Genomic DNA, 22,214 nt, shown 5'->3' with positions numbered 1-22,214 from the left:
GACCACTTCCCTGGGAAGTTGGTTCCAGATTTTGGCCACCCTAACTATAAAATAAAATATTGCCTTCTGATCTCTAATGTAAACCTCTTCTCCATCAGCTTATTACCATTGTTTCTTGTCACCCCAGGTGGTGCTGGGGAGTAAAGGGCTCTGCCTGTTTGCTGTTGATCTCCCCTGATGAGCTTGTAGGCAGCCACCAGGTCCCCCCTCAGCCTCCTCTTGCTGAGGCTGAACAGGTTCAGGTCCTTCAGTCTCCTTGTAGGGCCTGTCCTGCTGCCCTCTCACCAAGCGGGTGGCCCTCCTCTGAACCCTCTCCAGGCTGGCCACATCCCTTTTGAAGTGCGGGGCCCAGAACTGGACGCAGTACTCCAACTGCGGCCTGACCAAAGTCGCATAGAGGGGGAGTATCACCTCTCTGGACCAGCTTGAGATGCACCTTTGGATGCATGACAAGGTATGGCTGGCCTTGCTGGCTGCGGTCTGGCATTGGTGGCTCATGTTCCCCTTGGAGTCAATAATGACTCCATGATCCCTTTCTGCCTCTGCTTTCAAGAAGGGAACTCCCTAGGATTGCAGCTCTTGTAGGGATATCTGGGATGGCTTTAACCTTTAGCTTGGGTATCAATAACAGTTTGCCATAGTAGCTTGGCACTCAGTGCAGTCTAACTATGGAAATTTTTACCCAAAGTTTCTGGTGGTTTTTGCAGTCCACGCAGAACCCTGTGCTGCTGGTGGCTACACTGTTTCTGGTTCCCCAGCTAGATAATTTAAAGCTAGCTGCAGGTGTACCTGTAACGTGCAGTTGTACCTCTCAACTGCAGTGTAGCAATACCACAGAGATGGGACAGTGAGCGAACAGGGCCACATTCTCTAATGCATCCTATGACCTGCAATACCAACCATGAGGAGTTGTGTGGCATAGCAATGCCATAACTTTCATCTCTCAACCTCCATCTAATTCATCCACACAAAGCATATATAGCCAGTTTGAGGAAACCAAGCCTTTGATCTCTTGTATGGGCCAAGAAGCTTTTCAAAGCCTTGGAATGGTTTTAGCCTGCATGGATTTATTTCAATCAAAAGAAACCGATTTTTCAGCAAATTTAAAAATAAGAGGATGGCGCTCAAAACACCACTTTACAAAAATGTGCACTTGTACTTTCTATGACCCATAAAATAGTCTTATCTGTCTCCTGTCTGGAAATCTTATCCTTGCTGGTAAGCTGCTCTGTTTATTTTAGAAATTCTGACAAGGGAGTGGAAGTTGCCTTCCTTGGAACACGGACTGGTCTATCTCGTATCAACCTGTTTGTGGGTCCAGAACAGCTTACTAATCAGTAAGTATCATGGTTATGCTTGATAGGCAGATGTGAGGGCAAGAAATATGTTTATTTTTAGGAGACAGTCCCATTTTTTCCTCCCCAAAGTTTCACTTTAGAAAAGTGAAATACTCAGAATAATTTAAAATAGCTGTATGGGCTGCATTACATGTTACTTTTACTGTATCTTCTTGGACTACTGTGCTATTTTTCACCTGCTTGTTAGCTATATTAGGGGCCTTTGTTCAGTCCATATGTCTATTTTTGTCCATCCCAGTCAAGTTAGATTCACATCTTGATTCCTACATATATAATTAAGGAGATCCGGTGGCTGCAAAACACAAGGGAAATGTGCAATTTTTTCTTGAGTGTGTCTCAAACCAAATGCCTTCAGATATTTCTAGCAGGTAATCATCCCAGTTATGGAAAAGTTTCCCATGGGAGGTTTGTTAATACTTAGTGTATGTGATATTATTAAATCCAATGTTTAATTATACTTATTCACCTTAGCCATTTGCTCATAACTCAGCAGTTTTGCATGCCATGCCAAGTTGAAACCTAGGTGGTCAAGCTGAGTCAGCATCTGAGTGGTTATGGGTGGTTGGTACTCAGGGTATCAGTCCTAGGCAGCACCCAGGTAGTGATGTCCAGTTGGCACCATGGGTGTCATGCCAAGTCAACACCCAGGTGGCCAGGCTCTCTTGGCTCCAAAAAGAGCCAGGCTGATTCAGTACCCAAGGTGTCATGCTGCGTCAGCAGTCCTTCCATTTGTTTCAGTGGTGTGTAAAACACAAGGTGTTGTAGTAGTCACTCCGGGCAGGCTGACACCTGCAAGCTTCTGCAAATGCAGAAAACTCAACTACACAATTTTTTGGCAATGAGGGCTGTGTTCTAGCTTTCTCTGTGGCTTGGTCCTCAGCCTTTTGGCTAGGAGCAAGCAAGAATAGGGGGCATCTGAACCCTAAGGTCTCCAGGCTTGGGGCTTGCACATAGGATGCCTGCCCTGTATTGGGGGAAACTAAGAAGCCCCAGACCAACAGGTCTGGGAGGGAGGATACTCGCCTGGCAATAGAGCCTTACAGACTTGAACAATTGAGCTCTGCTCAGTCGAGATTTGGAACTTGACTATTGAGCTTTGCCTAGTAGAATTTGGAACTGATTTGGCCCATGAAATGAAATTTTAAAAAAAGTAGTATGTTGGTGATATTTATACCATAGGTATATAAAAATGTAAGTGGAATATTACAATACAAGTTGGTGTTTTAGAGCTGAAATGTCATAAAGTAAAGCTGAAGGAACATGCCCTGGGGGTTTTACTTTTTTAATAAATGTACTGTTATTACCATATTACATAGTCAGTATTACAATACTTTATCAGCCCTCCATATTTTTCACTGAATATTTCAATCCTTTTAATTGAACCAGTAGTATTTTATGCAATTCTGGAAAAATCAACCTTAGAATAGTATTCAGATTGTGTAAGAAAAGAAGGGTCTCTTGTCTTCTAAGTAACTTTGCTTATCATTAAGTTGCATTGACAAGAGTGGAAGTGCCTTTAAAGGCTGAGACATTTGAGTGTGTGAAGTTTTTAAGAAAGAAATCATTCATTTTGAACTTCTTACTGCATCATGTTCTAGGTTTTGTTTCCTTGGAGAATTCCTGTTCTAAGGCAATGCAAAATATACATGCAAGTGCAAACACATATAGACATGCCAATTTTGAGATAAAAAAGGCACTTAACTTGTACATCACTTTTGGAAGCACAGACTTATGAAAATGGAGTTTAGCTTCCTCTGCTTAGGGTAGACACTGCAAATGCTTTGCACTGTACCTCAAACATCAAGAAAATCTATGTGTGTGTCCTGTGCAAAGTCAGTGTGCAGGGAAATCATCTTTTTACATGTATATAACAATGCTGAATGTACCAGTCAGTAGTACTCATCTGAGAAGAAGACCTTTCCTTTTTTACCTAAGTTGACCTTCCCGGTGTGCTATCCTTTTAGCAGGGAAGAATATACCAGAGTACATTGTTCACTACCTCCCATTTTATTTTCTTGGCAAGGGAAGCTGCTTATCATTTTGGCTGGGCTCAAAATTGGAACCTGAATCTCTCGAGGCGGTTGCTTTTGCTACAACACCCGTCCATGGTATACAGTTAGGTTATAACCTAAAAGATTTCAGTATGCTGCTAGAAAGAAAAAGGCATTTTACACTGAAAATTCTGAATTTACACAATAGTAAAAATTACATAACTACACTTGGGCACACTTGGGCTTTTCCAACTTTATCATAGTTTTCAGTTTATTCATGGTTATTTCAAAATGCATGATGTCTAAGAAGCTGCCACAAGTATATCAAGAGTAATTATTAAAATTATTAATTATCAAGAGTAATTATCAAGAGTAATTATTAAAAACTGTATTAAACTGTTTTGTTTTTCAAATGATATAGAAACCAATCCAAAAAATATTTTCTTTCCCAAACACTAGAATAATGTTTTGTTTTGGTTTGGATTTTAAGCTTGAACTGTATTATGTGATATACAGAAAAGCAGCAAGTCTTTTCTTTTTTTCTTCTGTTTCAAGAGACTTCCTGACAGCTGAAGACAAGGAGAATATTTTTAATGCTGATCATTTTCCACTCTGGTTCAGAAGAGCTGCAGAACAGATACCTGGCAGCTTTGTCTACTCAATTCCATTTAGCCCAGGTCTGTAAGTTTGTCATTAAAAAAAAAAAGAGAGCTATGCATACTATTGGAAAGATTCCAAATATGTTGTTCCAATCAGGAGAATCAGAGCCTCAGGCTCTGAAATCTGCATGGTAATCTGCATTTCTGTGACCAGATGGGATTCTATGATGCTCCATATTAAATCTAAAGGCTGTGTCCAGACAAGTGCAGCCATGCAGTATGTGGTGCCTCAGACACGTCTCTGGCACTACATACCACATGTTAAGCTGTTTTCTGTGCTGCAAGGGAACAGCACAAGTGCTTTTTTGACCCCTGTGTATCCAGCGGTCAAAAAAACCTGCACCACAAAAAGGTGGAGAAGCGCGTGCGGGGGCCACACGTGCCACTCAAAACCAGGAGCCATGCTCTAGCTGCCAGCCAGGCTCTATGCAGCAGGATCGCCACTGCTGCTGCCCCAGGAGCCCCCCAGAACCCCAAGTAAGGTTTCTGGGGCCAGGCCAGTGCTGGCCCCAGACTCCCTACCCTGCCCGGGGTAACTAGTGAAGGACCAGAGGGCATGTGACACAGGCTTTCACAGGGGCAACCAGCGGTGGCACAAGGTGTCCCACTTCTAATTGTCCTTGGGGAACCAAACATCCACACTCATGTGGACATGGCCAAAGATGTGATATAACATGGAAGAGTTTAGTTTTCTCTCCTGAAGAATTTGAACTAGGAATAACTTCACTGAAGTCAGTAGAACCAGTTTTTTTGTAAAACTAGCATGAATGAGAGAAGAATCCAATATACACTGATATTCTTAGTATACAGTGAGGAAGCTTTACGTGGCATCTTGATTTGGCAAAAGCTGAAGGCAGTCATATAACAAAAATGAAAGATCTTTGCAAGAAGGTTGACATTAATAATGTGTTAGTTGCCTTGCTATAGAGGATAAAGAAAGAGAGTAGAAAAACTGAAGTGCAGCAAAAGGATTAAAAGAAGGAACATATCTTGGAGAGAACTGAGTGTCAGATCATTTAAGGGGATGTGGGAATGTAATCTGTTTTTAGGTTGAAATTTTCAAAAGCAGGTGGTGGAAATGAATCACCTGCTTGATGAGTGGCTCAGTTTTTTAACCCACTTTTGAAAGTCTTGGATTGCTGCAGCATCTGTAGCAATAGTCATACTGTGTAAAAATATCTTTCCTTCCCTCCCTTATTTGTATACACATATATATGCATGGATTTAAAGCAAATTAAAGCTTAATCAACCTTGAGATTGAGGGATTGATAGTGCCAAGAGACCCATCATTTGATTAATCCCTTCCATCAAGTGGTAGATAGGTATTGTCTTTATTATTTCTTAACACAACGAGCATTTGTATAGCTCGAATTTACAGCATGGTATATTCAATAAGATGAGAAAAATAAACTGAATCAAGTCCCAGAAGAGCAAGTGTCCACATTACATAAATGTACCAGCACCACCGACACCTTTTGTTACCTCTTTTAGGAGCAAAGCCTGTTGACACTGGATTTTAGGAACCCAAGCATTATACCTTTGTTCTGGGTGGACACAACCCTCAGATCAACCACAACACCTGCCAGTTGATAATAGGCAAGAGTAATAACAGAAAAGCAACAATACAAACAATCAAAAAATTATATATCTACCAATCCTAGGGCTGTCATCAGAGACAAAGTACATCTGGTCAGGATGCAGGCTCTACTCTGAGGTTCTCTCTCTTAGGTGTCAGCAGTCTGGAGGTGGGATGCCAAGGCCCACAGCCCCCCTCCAGTGGGATGCATGAGATGGGATGCTGGTATGCCCTTGGTCCATGGTGGCCTCAGGGACCCTTCCCAGCAGACAGGGATGGGGATGGGGACCTGTCTTGGGGAGGAGGAGGGGCAGGGAGGGATGGGACAAAGGAAGGCCCCTTTGTTAACCTCAAGTCTCTGCTTTTGTATTCTCCTTCCCTCTTGATGACTCCTGATGACTCTTCATTCATGGCTATCTCTGGTTGGTTGTCTCTCTGTGGTCACATGTCCACATAGCCTTCCAGGCATTCTCCTCATTTGATCTGTTCCCCCAAACTGGGACTTGGACCCCTGCTGCTCTGGGACTTTGTAGCTGGTGTCACTTATCTCATGTTATGGGACAGTATGGAATATACTTCCTCAGTTTTCAGGCTATGTGTCCTTGTTGTGTTAGACAACCTGTCTGAACACGTGCAAGAACCTGTCTTGAAGGTTGTGTCCATCCATTGGCCTTGTTGTGCTAGACTGCCCATCTGCTTTCAGGGCCATGAGAAGCTGTGTATGTGTCTCCCAAGCTCTTTAGAAATCCATTTAACCCCTGCTGCCCATCTTGACCTCTTATAATGTATATATCTATACCTATAAGCCAATTCCCAAAAACAGGCCTTTAAATACTGTTTCTAAGCCAAGATTGCCAAGAACTGGTAAGCTGTAAAGACTGAGGCTCCTCATATGGACTTTATAGAGAAGCTTGAAATATTTCTGTCCATGCTATAGTTGTTCTCTCAATAAATAAGGGTCAAAGATTGCCAGATTTCTATTTTTCCAGATTTGTATTTATACCAATGTGTAATGTATATTTCAATCTAAAAAAACCTCTGTAGTTGAACTTCTTTACAATGCTATATGTTGTTTTAATTTTAATAGTTTGGTTTTTTTTAATTTTATAGAAACAGAAAACAAGAGCAACAAAAGTAATGTGGTGACAGCTAGCACTGCCATTCAGCTGTTGGATGACAGAAAATCTCCAGTGGTGGCAGGTAACATTTGTTTGGTCGCTCCTATACAAAAGCCATATATGAAGTCTTCACATTCTCTTACAGCTTTGCTTTAGTGAAAATATTCCACTGAAAGAACAGCTTGGGACACACAGAGTGGGGGAACATATACAGCATGCTACTGAATACCCTAATGCAGAATCCACTACAAGCCATCACTTCTGTGAACTTGATCCTGCATTACTTGTACATGCAGAAATTCCTGTAAGCTGCTGGATTGACTCAGCAGAAACAATAGCAAAAAACAAAACAAACAAACAAACAAAGAAAAAAACTGAAGGCAGAGATCTTCAGAAGCATAAATGAGAACACATTATCTCAAGTAAAAATAAGCATAAGAAATAACCTATCTGATGTAGTAAGGTTCAGCCTGCTTCTCAAAATTAAATGATATACTTAGACTCAAGGGGTGCATCTACATGTGCACTTAAGGTGATGCAATAACCTCCAGTTCAGTTTGTGCCAGAGTCAACTGCTCCTGGGCACAGTGTCTACACGTAAGCACGGCTCCAGCCAGCCTGGCTTTGGTTTTGAGTGGTGCATGCTACCCCCATGTGTGCTGCTCCACTTTTTGCTTCCATAGGTTTTTTCGACCCTGGATATCCAAGAATCAAAAAATGCCCCTGTATTGCTGCCCCGCAGCACGGAGGACACCCAGGTGTGCAGTTTGTGGTGTTGCAGATGTGTCTGCGGTGTCACATACTGCATGGCCATACTTATCTGGACACAGCCAAGGAGTTCAATTTATTTAGCTATTGAAAAGAAAACTGAGAGCTGGTTTCTTCATTGTCTATAAATACAAACACAAGGAACACAATCAGAGTAATGAAATCTAACAGTTGGAAGCTAAAATTGAATAATTGTACTTGAGGATATAACATGTACACTTTACCAGGGAAGATAATTAACCATTGGAACAACACATTTGTCAGTTAAGAGTGAAAGGTTTTTTTAGAAGATATTCTATCATTCAACATCACGTATTGGATTTGCAGGAAGCAGTAAGTTCAGGGAAGTCCTATAGCTAGCATCAAGTAGGAGGACAGGCTAGATAATCAGTATGGTTTTAGCAGGCCTTAGATGGTTTTTAATCTGTTGTTAGTGATCTGCTTCTCTGTGACCATTCTCAACTTCTCAAATTTTGGGAGCCTGTGAAAGAGGAAGAGAAAAGAGATAACCTATTTTGTGGAAGCAGGGTATACCCCTTCTTATAAGTGCATTTAAGTTAATATGATGTCCTTTGTCTTAAGGAAAGAGAATTAGACCTCAGGTCTGAAGAGTGCCCAAATGTGGTGGGTGAACGAGGATTTTTTTTACCTCAGTATATGATTTCTTAAGATTTTTTTTAATAACAAAGGGCTGATTTCATTCACTCCATATAGTTAAAACTTATTGTTACCTACCTTCAAATATGCAATCCAGGAAATTAGGCTGTGGTTAGGTAAAGTTATTAACAATTGTTTATTCCTGTTGTATCATTATAAAAATGTTACTGCTGTAGAAATGCTATTCTTTCTCTTCTAAACTGGCTACCATTTCCAAAAAATGCATGAGGAAACTGAAGCTACTCAGTAGAATTGAAGTTACTCATGCCTGCAATGCGTATGAACACTGTTTCACCAGTAGTGTGTATTCCCAGCTTTGGAAGGAAAGCAATTGCAACCAGCCTCCTCAAGCACTTAGGTTTAGCAGATTCATTCTGAGAGGCCGGAGACTGAATTGCTGAGGTGTGTCTTCCCATATTTAAAATTGCATTTTTGTTTCTAGCATCATTAGCAGTAGCTAATATTTACTGTGAAATACTTCATTAATAAATGGGAGAGCTGGTAATTTACTATAGGTTAAGGAAAGGATATACATTTTTACAGTACTCATAGCAGCAATTCCAGTTTTCCCTCACTTTATGCTATACATTAATTCCTGGAAAATGGTGCATAACTCGAATTCGCATAAAGGGAACCCATTTTACAATATAACAAATAGGGATATGTTCCAAGACCTCAGCTATACTGACCCCCAGACCCATTTCTACGACTTTTACAAGACAATTTTGGTACTCACCAACAGCAGACAGTGCACACAAGCACAGGTGGGTGGTGAATGTTTAGGTGGTGTGAAGAGAGGGTGGTAAAAGCTTCATTGATGAACCAGGGAGAGGGGTAGGAGATAAGCAAGAGCAACGCTTAGAAGCTATAATGGGGATGGCAACCACAGAAACACGTGTCGCAGACAATGAGTGAGGAGCACAGATCCATACAGGAGACTATATTTTGGTGTGTGTCACTCCCACAATGCACCACACAAAGCAGCTGACTGTGGGCTTCCACCACACTGACTGCATAAGACTGAACTTACCTTGCATATAATGAATTTTTGGTATAAAAAGGGTCATTGCATAAGAGCGAATTCACCCCTACAGAACCTGCATAAAGTGAGGGAAGCCTGTATTGTATTTACTCAAATCCCCAGTCAACATGGGGAGAAAGCCCCTCGTCTTACATTCACATACAGGGAGGGGGAGAGGGGTGGTGGCTGCTTTGGCTCTGCCTCTGTCTCTCAGCCTGGGTCTGGGTCAGAGTTCGAGTCAGCCCACAGCAGCCTTCTCCTCTCCTACCCCCAACTTGTCCCCTGCAGCTTCTGTCCCCCTGCCCCCTTCCCTCCCTTACTGTCAGGCACAGTTCAGCTCCAGCTCAGGCTTGGCTCCCTCCTGGGCACCCAGAACATGGGACTTGTACCCCCTGCCCAGCCAGTCAGCAGCGCTGACACTGCTTCATGGCCCACCAAGGGCTGAGCTTACACATGCTGTGCTCCAGGAGGGAACAGACCTAAGCAGCACCTGACAGTAAGGACAGGGAAGTGAAGAGGCAGGGACTATGTGGATGTGGAGGAGGAAGAGGATGTGGGGAATGGGGGATGGGGGGTAGCGCAGGGGTAGGGGGCAGGAAGGTTGCCAAGGGAAGAAGTGAGAGGATGGAGGGTAAGGGGAACACCTGACCCCTCCTCAGCCACCTGACACTCCCAGCCACTATTTTGTCTGCTGTAGCAGTGAGAGGGGTATGAATTTAAGAAAACCCTCTGATAATTAGATTCTATACCTGGAAAATTATAACCTACGCATACATTTTCCATATATAGAATCTAATTCAGGGGCGGGCAAAATATGGGCCACGGGCTGAATCTGGCCCACCAACTGATTGTATCCAGCCTGCAGGCAGACAGTCTGTAACTCATGGGATCCGGACCATAGGTGGCTGGTTGCTCTGGCTGCCATGTTGTGCCAGGCGTGCGGTCCTTTTTCTGTTATGCTGGGCAGGTGAGCGAGACTACTTTCACTCAGCACTGATGCAGCAGGGTCTGCTGTGGACCCAGGCAGATGCCCCAATCCCCACCTGAAATATGTCCACAGCTGACACTGGTGCTCACCTACACAATGGGCAGGTGGTGGTGTAAGCTGCAGATGCGGCCAGGAGGTGCTACAGCTCCATCCAGGTTGAGGGAGAGAGAGAAACATCACCCTCGAGAGGACACCAAAACTCATTAAGTGGCCCCCCAGCCAAAATAATTGCCCAGCCCTGATCTAATTGTTGGGGGGGCATCTTAGATTCAGGTTCAGTTTAGATTCATATAAAAAATGAGACTGGAATTTGTTACCTCTTTACTTCAAACTGGATGCACCTTCCCAAAAGCTAAGAGATATTTTGATAGGGAACCCTTTCTTCCATTCCCACAAGCTGGAATCCTGATTCAATGGATGACATATTCTTTGGCTTCTATAGTTTTTAGATATAAAAGATTATAAAAAAGTTTGCTCTGAGATATTCTTGATGCCTCAGTCACTCACATGATTTTGAATTTTTCCCTGAATCTGCAGTAATTCCTTGTCAGTAACAGCCGTTGAGAGAGATGGACAATTATATGCATTGATCTACTTATGCTTTGGCTGTAGAGGATAACTGAGCTTCAATGGTCCTCCTTTTCCCTGGAATGAGTTATAGTACAGCCACCCAGTACCCAGTACACCTTTTAGTGCCTATAGTTTTAAGGACCATTTTATGTTTTTAAAAGTTGTAGTAGGAGTTTGGAAGTGAAGTAGTAAGTGACTGGAATTTGCAGTTCCAATAAACAATTGATTTAGTGATTTATGTAGAGTTATAAGAAACATTTTTGAAAGCACCTGTGTGATTTAGGTTCCTACATACCCAAGTCCCTTAGGGTAACATAGTCAAAACACCAACATCTAGTGTTTAAATTAGACCAAAATCCCACTTTCTAATTTGTGAAATTAGTACTGCTGATCCCCATTCAGTCCAATGGATTATAGCAAACAGCAGGCTTTTTTGATACAAAATTCTTGTCCCCCACCCAGGGATACGATTGAAAATGAAGATGCAGCAGAATGTTCTCTGTTCCCAAACACCTTGATAATAAAGCTTAAAAAGAAGGTATTGGAGTGTGAGCATAAAAAGGAGCCTGATTTAAATCTGACTATGAGGCTCCTGCTTTCTCTTATGCAGTCTTCACTGTTTTGCTTGTGCTTTCTTTGTTTACTTCCAACTTAATAACATTTTCATCCTTACTTTATGTTAACAAATGTGTCTTCCAAGTACAGGAAGCATAGCTCATTAATAAAAGCCATGGTACCTTCATAGTCACTGAGGTTGGAGAATCAGAATTATGGGCAACAGGGCTTCTAAAAGTTTAAGTGTTGCTCCCTTTTTACTGTCTCTGCCCACTTCAAGCAGCTGATCATGAGAATAAATGTACCTGATTGACAAAAAAAGTGAGATGCTTTTCAAATCCTCTTTCCCTTCCTTTCTCTCCCCCACACTGCAAATAACAGACTATGACTTTATTTGCTTAAACAAATGCAAATTTCTGTTAGGTAGATCATTTAAAAATACATCAGCATATTTATAATGTGGGCGTTTGTACAGTGAGAAATTTATTTTGTACCAAAGATAACAAGAATAGCAAAATCGAGTGCAGTAGTTTAGAATAGTGTTTTAGAAAACAGTTAAATTGCATATATACTCTGAAGAGCTATAGCATACAATTCCACATCATTATAGCTCTGTGTCCTCTATCAAATTTACATTTAAAAATAAAATTTGTGAAATTACCAGTATTGCAACGTAAACCTGTGGAGGCTTTTTGTTTGTTTTTACAGTCCTCCCCCAAAATAGATATTATGACCTGATTCCAATCCTGAAAAATTTCACATGCAGATCCTTATCAGGATCAAAACAGTCTACGTGAGAATCATGAATTTGGATGCCAATTTGGTTGGCTATGACTGAGGAAGATGAGCACTGAGTATCTCCTGTGCAGCTTGTGTGAATAACAGTTAAAATGTGATTTTATGACTCCTTGTACTCTTCAGTGTACTCGAATTTCAAACTATGATTTAGAACATATTTTGTACGTTTACTCTTCAACAGATGGGTGCCCTTATATATAATGGCATTTAAAAATGGAAACCAGTGATGATACAATATTGGTTGTCCCAATAAAGGATTGTTAGAAGGCCCAATCCCACTCCTTCTTGTCCTGAACAAGGGAAAATCTAATGTCATTAGATCTGGTCAAGAAGTCTTTGGCAAACTCTCTGCCAGAAAATTCTGATTTCTTGAAACTGGAATTTCTTGCGAAAGCATATTCGTTGCAACCAAATCTTAGTTGAGAAGAGTTCCTAGAGTCAACTTAGAATCTCTGATTGACGGAGTAAGAGGAGAATGAGAAATCCCCCAAAATAGCTAGTAGTTTAGCAGTTAGAGCACTTACCTGGAATGCAGCAGACACATTTTCAAGCCTTCTGTCTGAATCAGCTTTTCATAATTTTTTCTATGTGGAAAAATGGCCCAACTGAAATCTACTGAGTCAACATTACATCTTAAATTTCACAGCCATTGTTAGGGGAAATATATGGTAAAGGACAGAGGCAAATTTCAGCCCTTATAATTATCATCAGTGAATCTTTATTGTCTCCATAGAATGGACAGCACCTTGGATTTTCAGGTGTCGTCCAAAAGACCCAGAAGCAATAAATTGCTGTACTCAACTGACCCACCCCATAAGAAAAGACTGAGCTAACCTGGCCAGAATGTACAGGCACGTCAAACGTGTTGTTTAATTCAGGGGCATGAGTAGAGAAACACCCTTACAGTCTCTTTATTGTAGGACAGTTGTACTTAACCTCTTTAGCACTGTGGACCAGATGAGTAGCACAGGGTCAGTCTGCAGGCCAGATCTCATGTGCTGGCTGATCCACATGTGCTGGCATGATCTAGCTCATGAGGCCATCTCATCTGACTCAGGGGGCTCCTGAAATTTGACAGCGGAGGGACAGAGACTGTGTTACTTGCTATGCCCTGGGCTCTGCCACAGCAATTAATACTGCTGTTGGTCCCGTGCTGCCAAATTTCTAGGCCTGTGCGGAGGCTCACAGGCCAGATGACCTGGATCTGGCCCACAGGCTAGATCTGGCCTGCAGGCTGAAGGTTGAGCACCACTGTTGTAAGGGGACAGCGACATTCTAGAGAAATCTCATCTAATCTACAAATGTTTAAATTCTTTTGCATCTACTTGTATTTTCACAAGCATGGTATTTGCATACAAAAGGAGTTGCATTTGCTTTGCAAAGTATGAGAATAACCAATTACAAAGCCACCGTGAAATGTGTCCACAGGTCTAATGTTTCAGGATTTGCAAAAGTAATGTGATACTTTCTTAATGTGAGGCAGTTTAAGCATTTTAAAGGATTCTCGAGTATCTCTGCATTACACTCTGCCATTTAATAAATACTGATTCTGCCATTTGCAAAAGAGCTTTCTAAATAAGTGAGCTTAAATAGTAGGTGTGTTAGAAGATAATGCCATTCTAAAAATGGCATTTTGAACATTATCAGTATGTTTGTTTCAGAATGGAAAGGTTACAGTAGAAAAATAGCTTATAGTTACTAGAAGAATTGGCTTGTAACAACAACAGGTGTTTTTGTATTGCAAAGCCAGTTATTAAGAGCTCTCTTCTGTTCTAACTAAAGAAGAAATGACTAATGCCACCTGTTGTTGGAAAGGAAAAGTGCAAAAGGATCATGATAGTTTGTATAGTACCTAAGTGGGGTCAGGGAAAAACTGCACAGGGGAAAATAGCTACTTATTATTGGGTTAGTGTTTGTTTTGATTATTTCCTGTTGAAATATTTTAAATATAAACTGTTCTTGTGGTTAGACCCCTATGTTAAAATTACTTACCCTACCACAAGTGAAATAATAGATATACCTTACATGCTGGCAAAACTTTCTATGATTTCAGTATTTATGTCTTTAAGTCAGGACATTATTGTATTTAAAAGCATCATGACATTTATTTATATAGTAAGAGCTTCGGCATCTGAATAGAAACCAGGCCTAATCTATGACTAAGCAGCTGAGACACTAGCTTAATGCATTCCACCCAATGCTCTGTGACCCAAATTCCAAAAAGGATTGGAGATGAGGAAATGAAGGAAGAGGGCCTTTGCTCTGAAGATTTCTCATACTTCAGTGTAATCAGGGAAGGAAGAAGGAAATGTATGCTTGAAGGAAGGTACCAGTAGCCACTGTACCCAGACTTCTCTGGTAATCATCCCTTTCAGCCAGAGTTTTGTAAAGAAAAAAAATCTGAAACAATTTCTATACACATGCACAACCAGCCAGGGGAACAAACCAAGGAAGTGTATTGGTAATTGAGTGCAGCTTTACTGCTCCAAACGTCTTGGTTAGGTTTTTTGTTTTTCTTTTATATGTAGAGCAAAACTGCTTCCTTAAAAAAGTGGTCTCTAGATCATCCAGTCCTCGAGAGCTTTATGGGTTCTAGGCTAGCAGGATAACCATAAATCTTATGAGAAGAATAGTCCTAGGGACCAGATTTTGCATTCATTGGTACAACGAATATGCTGAAGAAGTAATCCTTTTCAAAACAATAGGATTATTCATGAAGTGAGCTGCAAGAATAAGGATTTCTGAATCTGGCCCAAGTCTTAGGAACATCAGTTATTTTCACACTAACTCGCGTTCAGAAGAACAGGAGAGATTCTTTCTATCTGGTAACACCATGGTTAATTTCTCCATGCTGTGTATTATCTTTGCATGTGGTATTTAAAGTTCCAGTAGCCTGTCCTTCAAATATTATATAATAACAAGCCACATTTAGCAGGTGCCAACAACTTGGTAGTAGTTGGTGACATAGCACAAGGACACTGTAAGTTTCGGATTACATACTGTTTACTGTGCTTATACATTGTGAGGTTGATAGCAATAAATTCTTGTTGAAAGATTTTTTGGAAAGGAACAAGTTGTACATAGTTTACTGGAATTAAGGAAATCTGTTTAGAAAACAAGAGGTGTAGTTATTTCCACTAAAACGAGAAAGTAATTGAAAGAGTTTACAGGACTATTTTGTTTGTCATGTTTGATCATTTAAAATATAAAGTTAAAAGTATTGTACTTTTGTAATGAAATGTAGGAAAAGAAAGATAAGGACAGCATAGTAGCAGTTCTTCCCTTCTCTCTGACTTTTTTTTATTGTGTAGTCCTAATTTCACAAGTAAATTATATTATGCAAGCATAGAGCACTGTGTTTTACGTCTTTAAATAAATCATCCCATATAAAAACACAACCAAAGCATTCTTCCTTTCCAAAATTTAACTTTTCAAGGAGGATCTTTATTTCCTGACAAGGGAGAAAATGGAATTAAAAAATGTTAAAAAATCTCAACTGACCAGCCTATAAATGTTTAAACTTTATGTAGTCAAATCCTTTTTTTGGCCACCATTTCTTTTTCTAAAGCTTCCTCATTCATCACCTTCAGAGATCTAAGTTTAGTACAATGATTGTTCAGCATCTTTAAGGACTTGCACTCTAAATTACCACTATATGTTAATCCTACACTAGTGCTCCGTGTGCAACAAAGCTGTTGAAACTCACAAATAGTATTTTCATCAGTCTTTTTCATGGATCGCCCAGCCCCGCGATTACCCTCTGTTTCATATCACTTCAAGGACAAATTGATCTTTTATAAAAAGTCATTGTAATGACTTTAAAGAAATCTAGTTAAAAATACTAAAAACATTTTGATAGGTTGAGTGACCCAAAATAATAGGGTTCAGTTGACCAATTTCCTCCAGTCATATAATAAGCTAAAGAAAATGAGGCAGCAGCTGTTCCCAGCCTAAGTTTTCAAAAGTGAATAGGTATTTTTAGCTTTTGAATTTTTGATTATCCAACCTGAGACATTTTTAAAGGAGCTTTCTTTCTGTGAGCATCCACTCTCTCTAAAAGTGCCTGGTTAAACTGTTTTAATTGGACATTAAAAATGGAGTCACACTGGATCACATCACTTTTAAATGTAGGCCTCGGTAGGCATGTCTACATGAGACACTTAATGCGCGAAAGCTTAATTATACTGAGCATTAGCATGGATGGCAAAAACTGTGCTAAAGTGCTAATGTGCAGTCAATTTAGTCTAATGTGCATTAGCGTCATCTAAAAAGCATTAATCTGTGCTAATGCAAAGTACTGCTGATTATGGCACATTAAGGTTAGTACCTGTTATTATAGGTACTAACTAGGGCTGTGCAAAATATTGATGGGTTTTTCGTTTTGAGGCTATTTCAACATGTTTTGAGCTTGAAACAGCAAAATTGAAATGAAACAAAAGGCTGCGAAACAGCTTTGAAATGAAATGAGGGCACTTGAAATGTTTCAAAAGTTTCGAAGCTGGGCTTGCTTGCATCTAAACAGAAACTAAGGAGAGGGAGGGGGAAGAGGGGGGAAGGACTGCTCTGATATTAACATGTAGCTCCTGGTTCGATTCCCCAGCTCTCTGATTGCTTCCCCCAGCTCTCTGATTATTTCCCCAGCTCTTCCCGGGGAGTGCAGGCCCCTGATCTGCACACAGGTTTTCAGCAAGCTGCCACTGCAGGCTAGGGTCAGTGGCAGCCCCTTGCTGCAGCCCGTGCTGAGCACTGGGAAGACTGGTGCTGCTGCTGGCCCCAGCCTGCCACCGGTACACAGATCTGGGGGCTTGCACCCCCTGGGAAGAGCTGGGAAAATGATCAGAGAGCTGGGGGAATCAAACAGGAGGCTGGGGAATCCAATCCAGATGATGCGGAATGACAGCAGGATGCCGCTGCCAGCTGGTGACGGTGGGCTATTTTCACAGCCGGCAACGCAGCGTGCAGAAACCCCGTGTGCAGATCCAGGGGCCTGCACCCCTAGGAGGTCTGTGGGGCTGTACCAGACTCCTCTCAGGGGGTACGGGCCTCTGGATCTGCATGCAGGATGACAGCTGCCGGCAAGTGATAGGAGTTTTGCTTTGAACATTTAGAGGTGCATTTTCCCAGAAACCCCTACATGTATCTCCTTGAAACTTGGCAGGCTTCTTGCCCTTAGAAGGGGCTACCCTCCCTACAATTTTTTCCCAAATCAGGCAAGAACTGACAGTTATAGGTATTTTCATTATTCCCCATTATAACCCATGAGCAAAATGTTGAAACAGCGAAACAGTTTCAATTAAATGAAACAGAACAGTGCTTTGAAACATCAAAATGAAACACTGTCCCTTCAAAGTGGCAAAGTGGAAGTCAAAACAAAATGGTGCTGTTTCGCACAGCCCTCGTACTAACATTAATGCACCATAAGTACAGTGCATTAATGAATATGTAGACATGCACAATCTTTCTCAGGCTGATCATTCTTCAATGTCTTAAAACTTTTTTCTTGGGGCTTTTTTCTCCTGAATCATCACACTAAGGCTTACAGCTTGAAATTAAGCTCTGGGGTCGTCCCACCTTTTCAGAAACAACGTTTTTTTGGTTTACCAGGGTTTAGGTAAATGAAATTTGACTATATTGCCAGATAAAAAAATTCTCAGACTACTTCTGCAATTGTTAATAATTAGCCATCTACCATTAATTTAAATTCTGTCCTGTACTGTGTTTTCTTAGTCTACTTGTAATATGTTAGGAAGAATCAGTACTTTTAACTCAACAACATTGTTATTGTGAAGCCTTGACTCCAGATTTTTAAAAATGGATGCCCTGTGGGGTATATGCATTTATATCTGAGCTTTTGAATATATAAACCCAATTAATTAAACTATAAACTTTAACAGGGTAACAATCTGTTGGTACCAGTTACTTAAAACTGCATAAACTACATATATTTGAATGCTTTGAATGCTCCATATATTTTCAAATATATATATATATAGAGAGAGAGAGAGAGAGAGAGAGAGAGATTTTTATATATATATATATATAGTAAATGCTTCACCCATAGTTAAATACTTCCTAAGTTAAAATATTACAATAAACATATCTATTAACTTTAAACTGCTATGTACTTTTCAGGTTACCTATGTTTTTTCCTTTATATCCCACTCGTCTAGCTTTGAAAGCTTTATATTATCCAAAATAGTCAAACGAAAGTGTCTACAGCCAAGCAAAGTCCTTAAAAGCTTCAGCCCCATCTAACAGGAGTTTTTTCCTAGTAACAGGATTTAAGGGAAAATGAATATGCCATTATACTGAAATACCGACCAAAGATTTCAAGCTTTTTAAAATATATACTTTCTTTGTCAGTTAAGACAGTGATTTAGTTAATCTTTACTCCAGTTTGCAAGCCACTGAAGATTATAATCAAAATCAATGCTTGGTAAATCCCTCGGAAATGCCTCTGTTTGCTTTGGTGGAAAGCACAGCTAGTTTATATCTTTCCAAAGCTTGTGGTACATACTGCATATTATCTTTGTATGCACACATCCAATATTGAGATATATGTGAATGACTTAAGTTCCCAAGGAAAAACAGAATGTACATTTAGTTTGCTCGCTTTCACAGGGACACATGCACACACATGGGTTCTCTTACATTCAGAAAGGATGCTTTTTATTGAATAACAGTAGTCTTTAGAGTATTTCTCTGCTAATGTAATCCTGTTTGCCTGTTGAACATAATTGTCACCTTTTGCCCACTTCATCTGTTTTACGGTTTTCTACAATACTCATCCTGATAAAATCTAAGCTCTGCATAGGTAGATTAAATTGGTGCATATAATAGATTTCAGTGACAATCTGCTCCTTATACTCAATTTTGACATGTTGTTGGGTTTTTTTTTTAATTCTGCACTCTTTTTAAAATGGAAATTTTAGCAGGTCTGGCAACCTGGTATAATAGCAATCAGACTCTGGAGGCATTTTGCCAATGGACTTTGCTGTCAACAAAGTATGTCTTTGATTACAGCACATGACAGAGACTCTGGATGGACTTTATAGGCCATTTGTACATGCCACAAAATTGGCCTTTAAAGCGGCTTAATGCCCTTTTGTACTACTTTAATGGTGCAGCTGTTTGCACATGTCAGTGGCGTAATGTGCTTTAATGGCGGGCTGTTTGCACGTGTTGGCGGCGTAATGCACATTAAATGACTTTAGGACATAGCAAAATAAAACATCTCAGAGGTGGTTTAGTTTGCCACGGAGGGAAGCACTGGGCCCCGTGCATCTCAGGGGCTGTGTAGGCAGCCCATGCAGGCAGGCTCCACTGAAGGGGAAAAAAAAATAGTGGCGAGCCTGATCTTTTCTGGGTTTTTTCTCTCTCTGGAGCCTGCCTGTCTGCCTGAGCTGTGCGGGGGTCCAGTGCTTCCTTCCACAGCTGTGGTGCCCTCCAGGACCACTCGGGCCAGGTGCTTGTGGGTGGGTGCTACCTGGGGGGCACCGCCACAGCGGGGAGCACCAGCCCCGCCCCCTCAGCTCAGGGACAGCTCGGCCTGCTGGCAGCTCACCCTCCCATCCCTGCCACCAGAGAGGCAGGTAAGGGTTGGGCCTGACCTTTGTGTACATGCCACAGGGGTTCACTTCACCCTAAATTGAAGCGCTGTTTTTAAAGACCCACCACTTCAATTTAGGGAGAGTTAAACCAAAGTAAACCCCTGTGGCATGTACAAACATCCATAGAAATTAAGATGATAGTGCATTGGCATGAAGCTTTAAGCAATTTGCTGTTTGATCCACTACAGTTAGGAGGAATATAAATCTAAATTAATGCCTATGGATTAAGTAGTTCAACTTCTGCTTGCAAAAAGCCTTCACTTCCCAATATGCACAGGATTCTCAAGTTCTTCTTGCCTCCTTGAACTGAGGATGGCAGTTCTGTGGAGGGATCTCAGTCTACAATATCCATGTAGGCAAGAAGTTCATGGGGAGCTGTCCCTAAACCTGAGGCCTCTCCCTCATCACGCAAACCCAACTAAAGACTCAATCCTGGTTGGAAGTAAGGTGTAGTCATGGGCTATGCAGCTATTGGTTTCTCTGTCCATGGCTTGCTCATTCCTGTCTTTCCCCTGGTGTGTTACTGCCACATCCTGATAATAAGCAGATAATCATAGTACTGTGAATTTTGTGTGAATTTTATTAATATAGCATTTCCAGACGAATATTATAGAAGATTTGTGGATGACTAGTTTCAAGGAATCTTCTGTACTTTTATGTCCTGGCCAGCAACAAATAGAGGGGTTTAACTGTGTAACAACTGCTATATTTTTAATACTTTTAATATTACAAATGACATTTTGTTAATATTGCAAATGATATAATGTAAATACATGCATACTTTGATATCTTGTTTTTGGCTGGAGGTGGAATTACATAGAGGTATTTATGATGATGATGATGATGACTATTTTTGTTGTTTTATTCTGTTAAATTTTGAACAAAAGAATTTACATAAAGCAATCAGTTTTGTGATTCTGTCTATCTACATAGATATCTATGGACACTTGCTATAGAGACCCTAAGCAAATTTGTGTTTTTATCTTCATTCTAAATTGGAAATAAATGTGCAAGAAAGTTGGCTTCCCTCTTCATGTATCTGAAAACTGTGGTAAAGTGTACTTCTGAAGGATATAGTGCACATTTCCTTTTACTATCTTTGCAAAGTAGACTGTGAATAATGTGTCCTGATAGTTTTAGAAATAAAGGTGCTTCATAAATCTACCGTATAAATATAGATTGAGGGAAATACTATATCGACAGGTTGACTTCACATTGCGTTGTTAAAATATGTTTACCAGCCACCTTTTAAAAAGCAAAAATCTGTGTAGCCAACTCATTATTATAGCAGCAGATGTCCACTGCAAGCTTTACAAATTAAGGACATTTCTGGAGGGAATCCCTGGATTCAGCAGTATACAATGATCAGCTAAAAATAATCTGTATGGCATTTGAAAATTACCCCTTGTGAAATGCAGTCATCATAAAAGATAATTTGCAGTTCTTACAGAATACTCAGTAAATTATGCTTTTCATCTGCATTCTTAACAGTTAAACATATACATTTCTCATATTGCAAAATGATGTCTGCATTTGTTAATGTAAATGATTGCATCTATATTTTCTCTGTTGAATGTCTGTTGTAAACATTATCATCTTAAATGGCTGTTTGTGGCTGAATTTATAAATGTATATAATTTTATCAAATTATAACGAGATGTTTCTTTATATATTTTTAACAGCAAATAAGAATGTCTATAGCATTGGATTAGTGTACTCTAGCCATGCAGAAGATTAAATTAATAAAAATCAGAAATACCTTGCCTTACGGCAAAAATTCAAATTGACTTAAAGCTTTAAGTGTGCATGAAAATGCCAGAAGCTGCTTAAATGTGACCTGGAAAGAATTTTTTTAATTATTTTTGTGCACTTTTATTTCCTTCCTTTTGATGGAAGAAGGCCTAAAAGGTTTCGGTTATTTTTCTTAATGGGTGGGCAGAAGTTCTGCTTATGTTTAACTTAGAAATATCAGGAAGGTCAATTTTGGTCTTTCTTTTGCTGGAAGTTATCTTAGAAGCCTTAGGGTATTTACATTAAAAACTTTGCTGCTGAGGCCTGGGTGACCGGGAGCATGATAGGAAAAATTCTGATTCCTCTGAATTCAATGAGCTTTATTGTCCCCCAGGTCTGGATCTATAATAACTTCCTTTTATGTTACAACATGTTAATTTTGTAAATGGAAATAAAGTTTTCATGTGTCTAGTGTCATAGTTTAACACAAGAGATAAATGATGCTAGGACTCCCTAGCTCAATAGTTTCAAGCTTTTTAGACTTGGGGTACTTCTTGTGGGATTCAAGAAACTTCTCTGAATATGCCAGAGAAATAATGGAAAAATTCTTCTATTGCAAAGAACTCAGAAAAACCACAGTAGGTCAGACAGCTTTTGACACACTGGAATTCTATTTGAATCCTCTGGGTTCATCTTGTGAATTGTGTAAGCATTCACACATTTAACAGTACTAGCAAATTGCCTGTTAAGAATGATGGTGGGGTGGGGCGGATGGGGACGGAGCCCCGTGTCCAGCCCCGCACCGCTCCCTGCC

The 22,214-nt window shown here is 40.4% G+C and overlaps 1 protein-coding gene across 1 annotated transcript in view; it reads left to right on the top strand.

Moving 5' to 3' along the window:
• Positions 1 to 22,214, top strand: part of CACNA2D3 (calcium voltage-gated channel auxiliary subunit alpha2delta 3) — an 889,480-nt gene that overhangs the window by 733,277 nt on the left and 133,989 nt on the right. The window contains exons 24-26 of the mRNA XM_025197140.1: positions 1,242 to 1,337; positions 3,905 to 4,026; positions 6,695 to 6,784. Of these exons, the coding sequence (XP_025052925.1) occupies positions 1,242 to 1,337; positions 3,905 to 4,026; positions 6,695 to 6,784 (308 nt within the window). The remainder of the gene's footprint in view (positions 1 to 1,241; positions 1,338 to 3,904; positions 4,027 to 6,694; positions 6,785 to 22,214) is intronic.

Source organism: Alligator sinensis, unplaced genomic scaffold, assembly GCF_000455745.1.
Source record: "Alligator sinensis unplaced genomic scaffold, ASM45574v1 scaffold391_1, whole genome shotgun sequence".
In the NCBI taxonomy this organism is placed as follows: Eukaryota; Metazoa; Chordata; order Crocodylia; family Alligatoridae; genus Alligator; species Alligator sinensis.
This window is presented reverse-complemented; position numbering and strand designations above follow the sequence as displayed.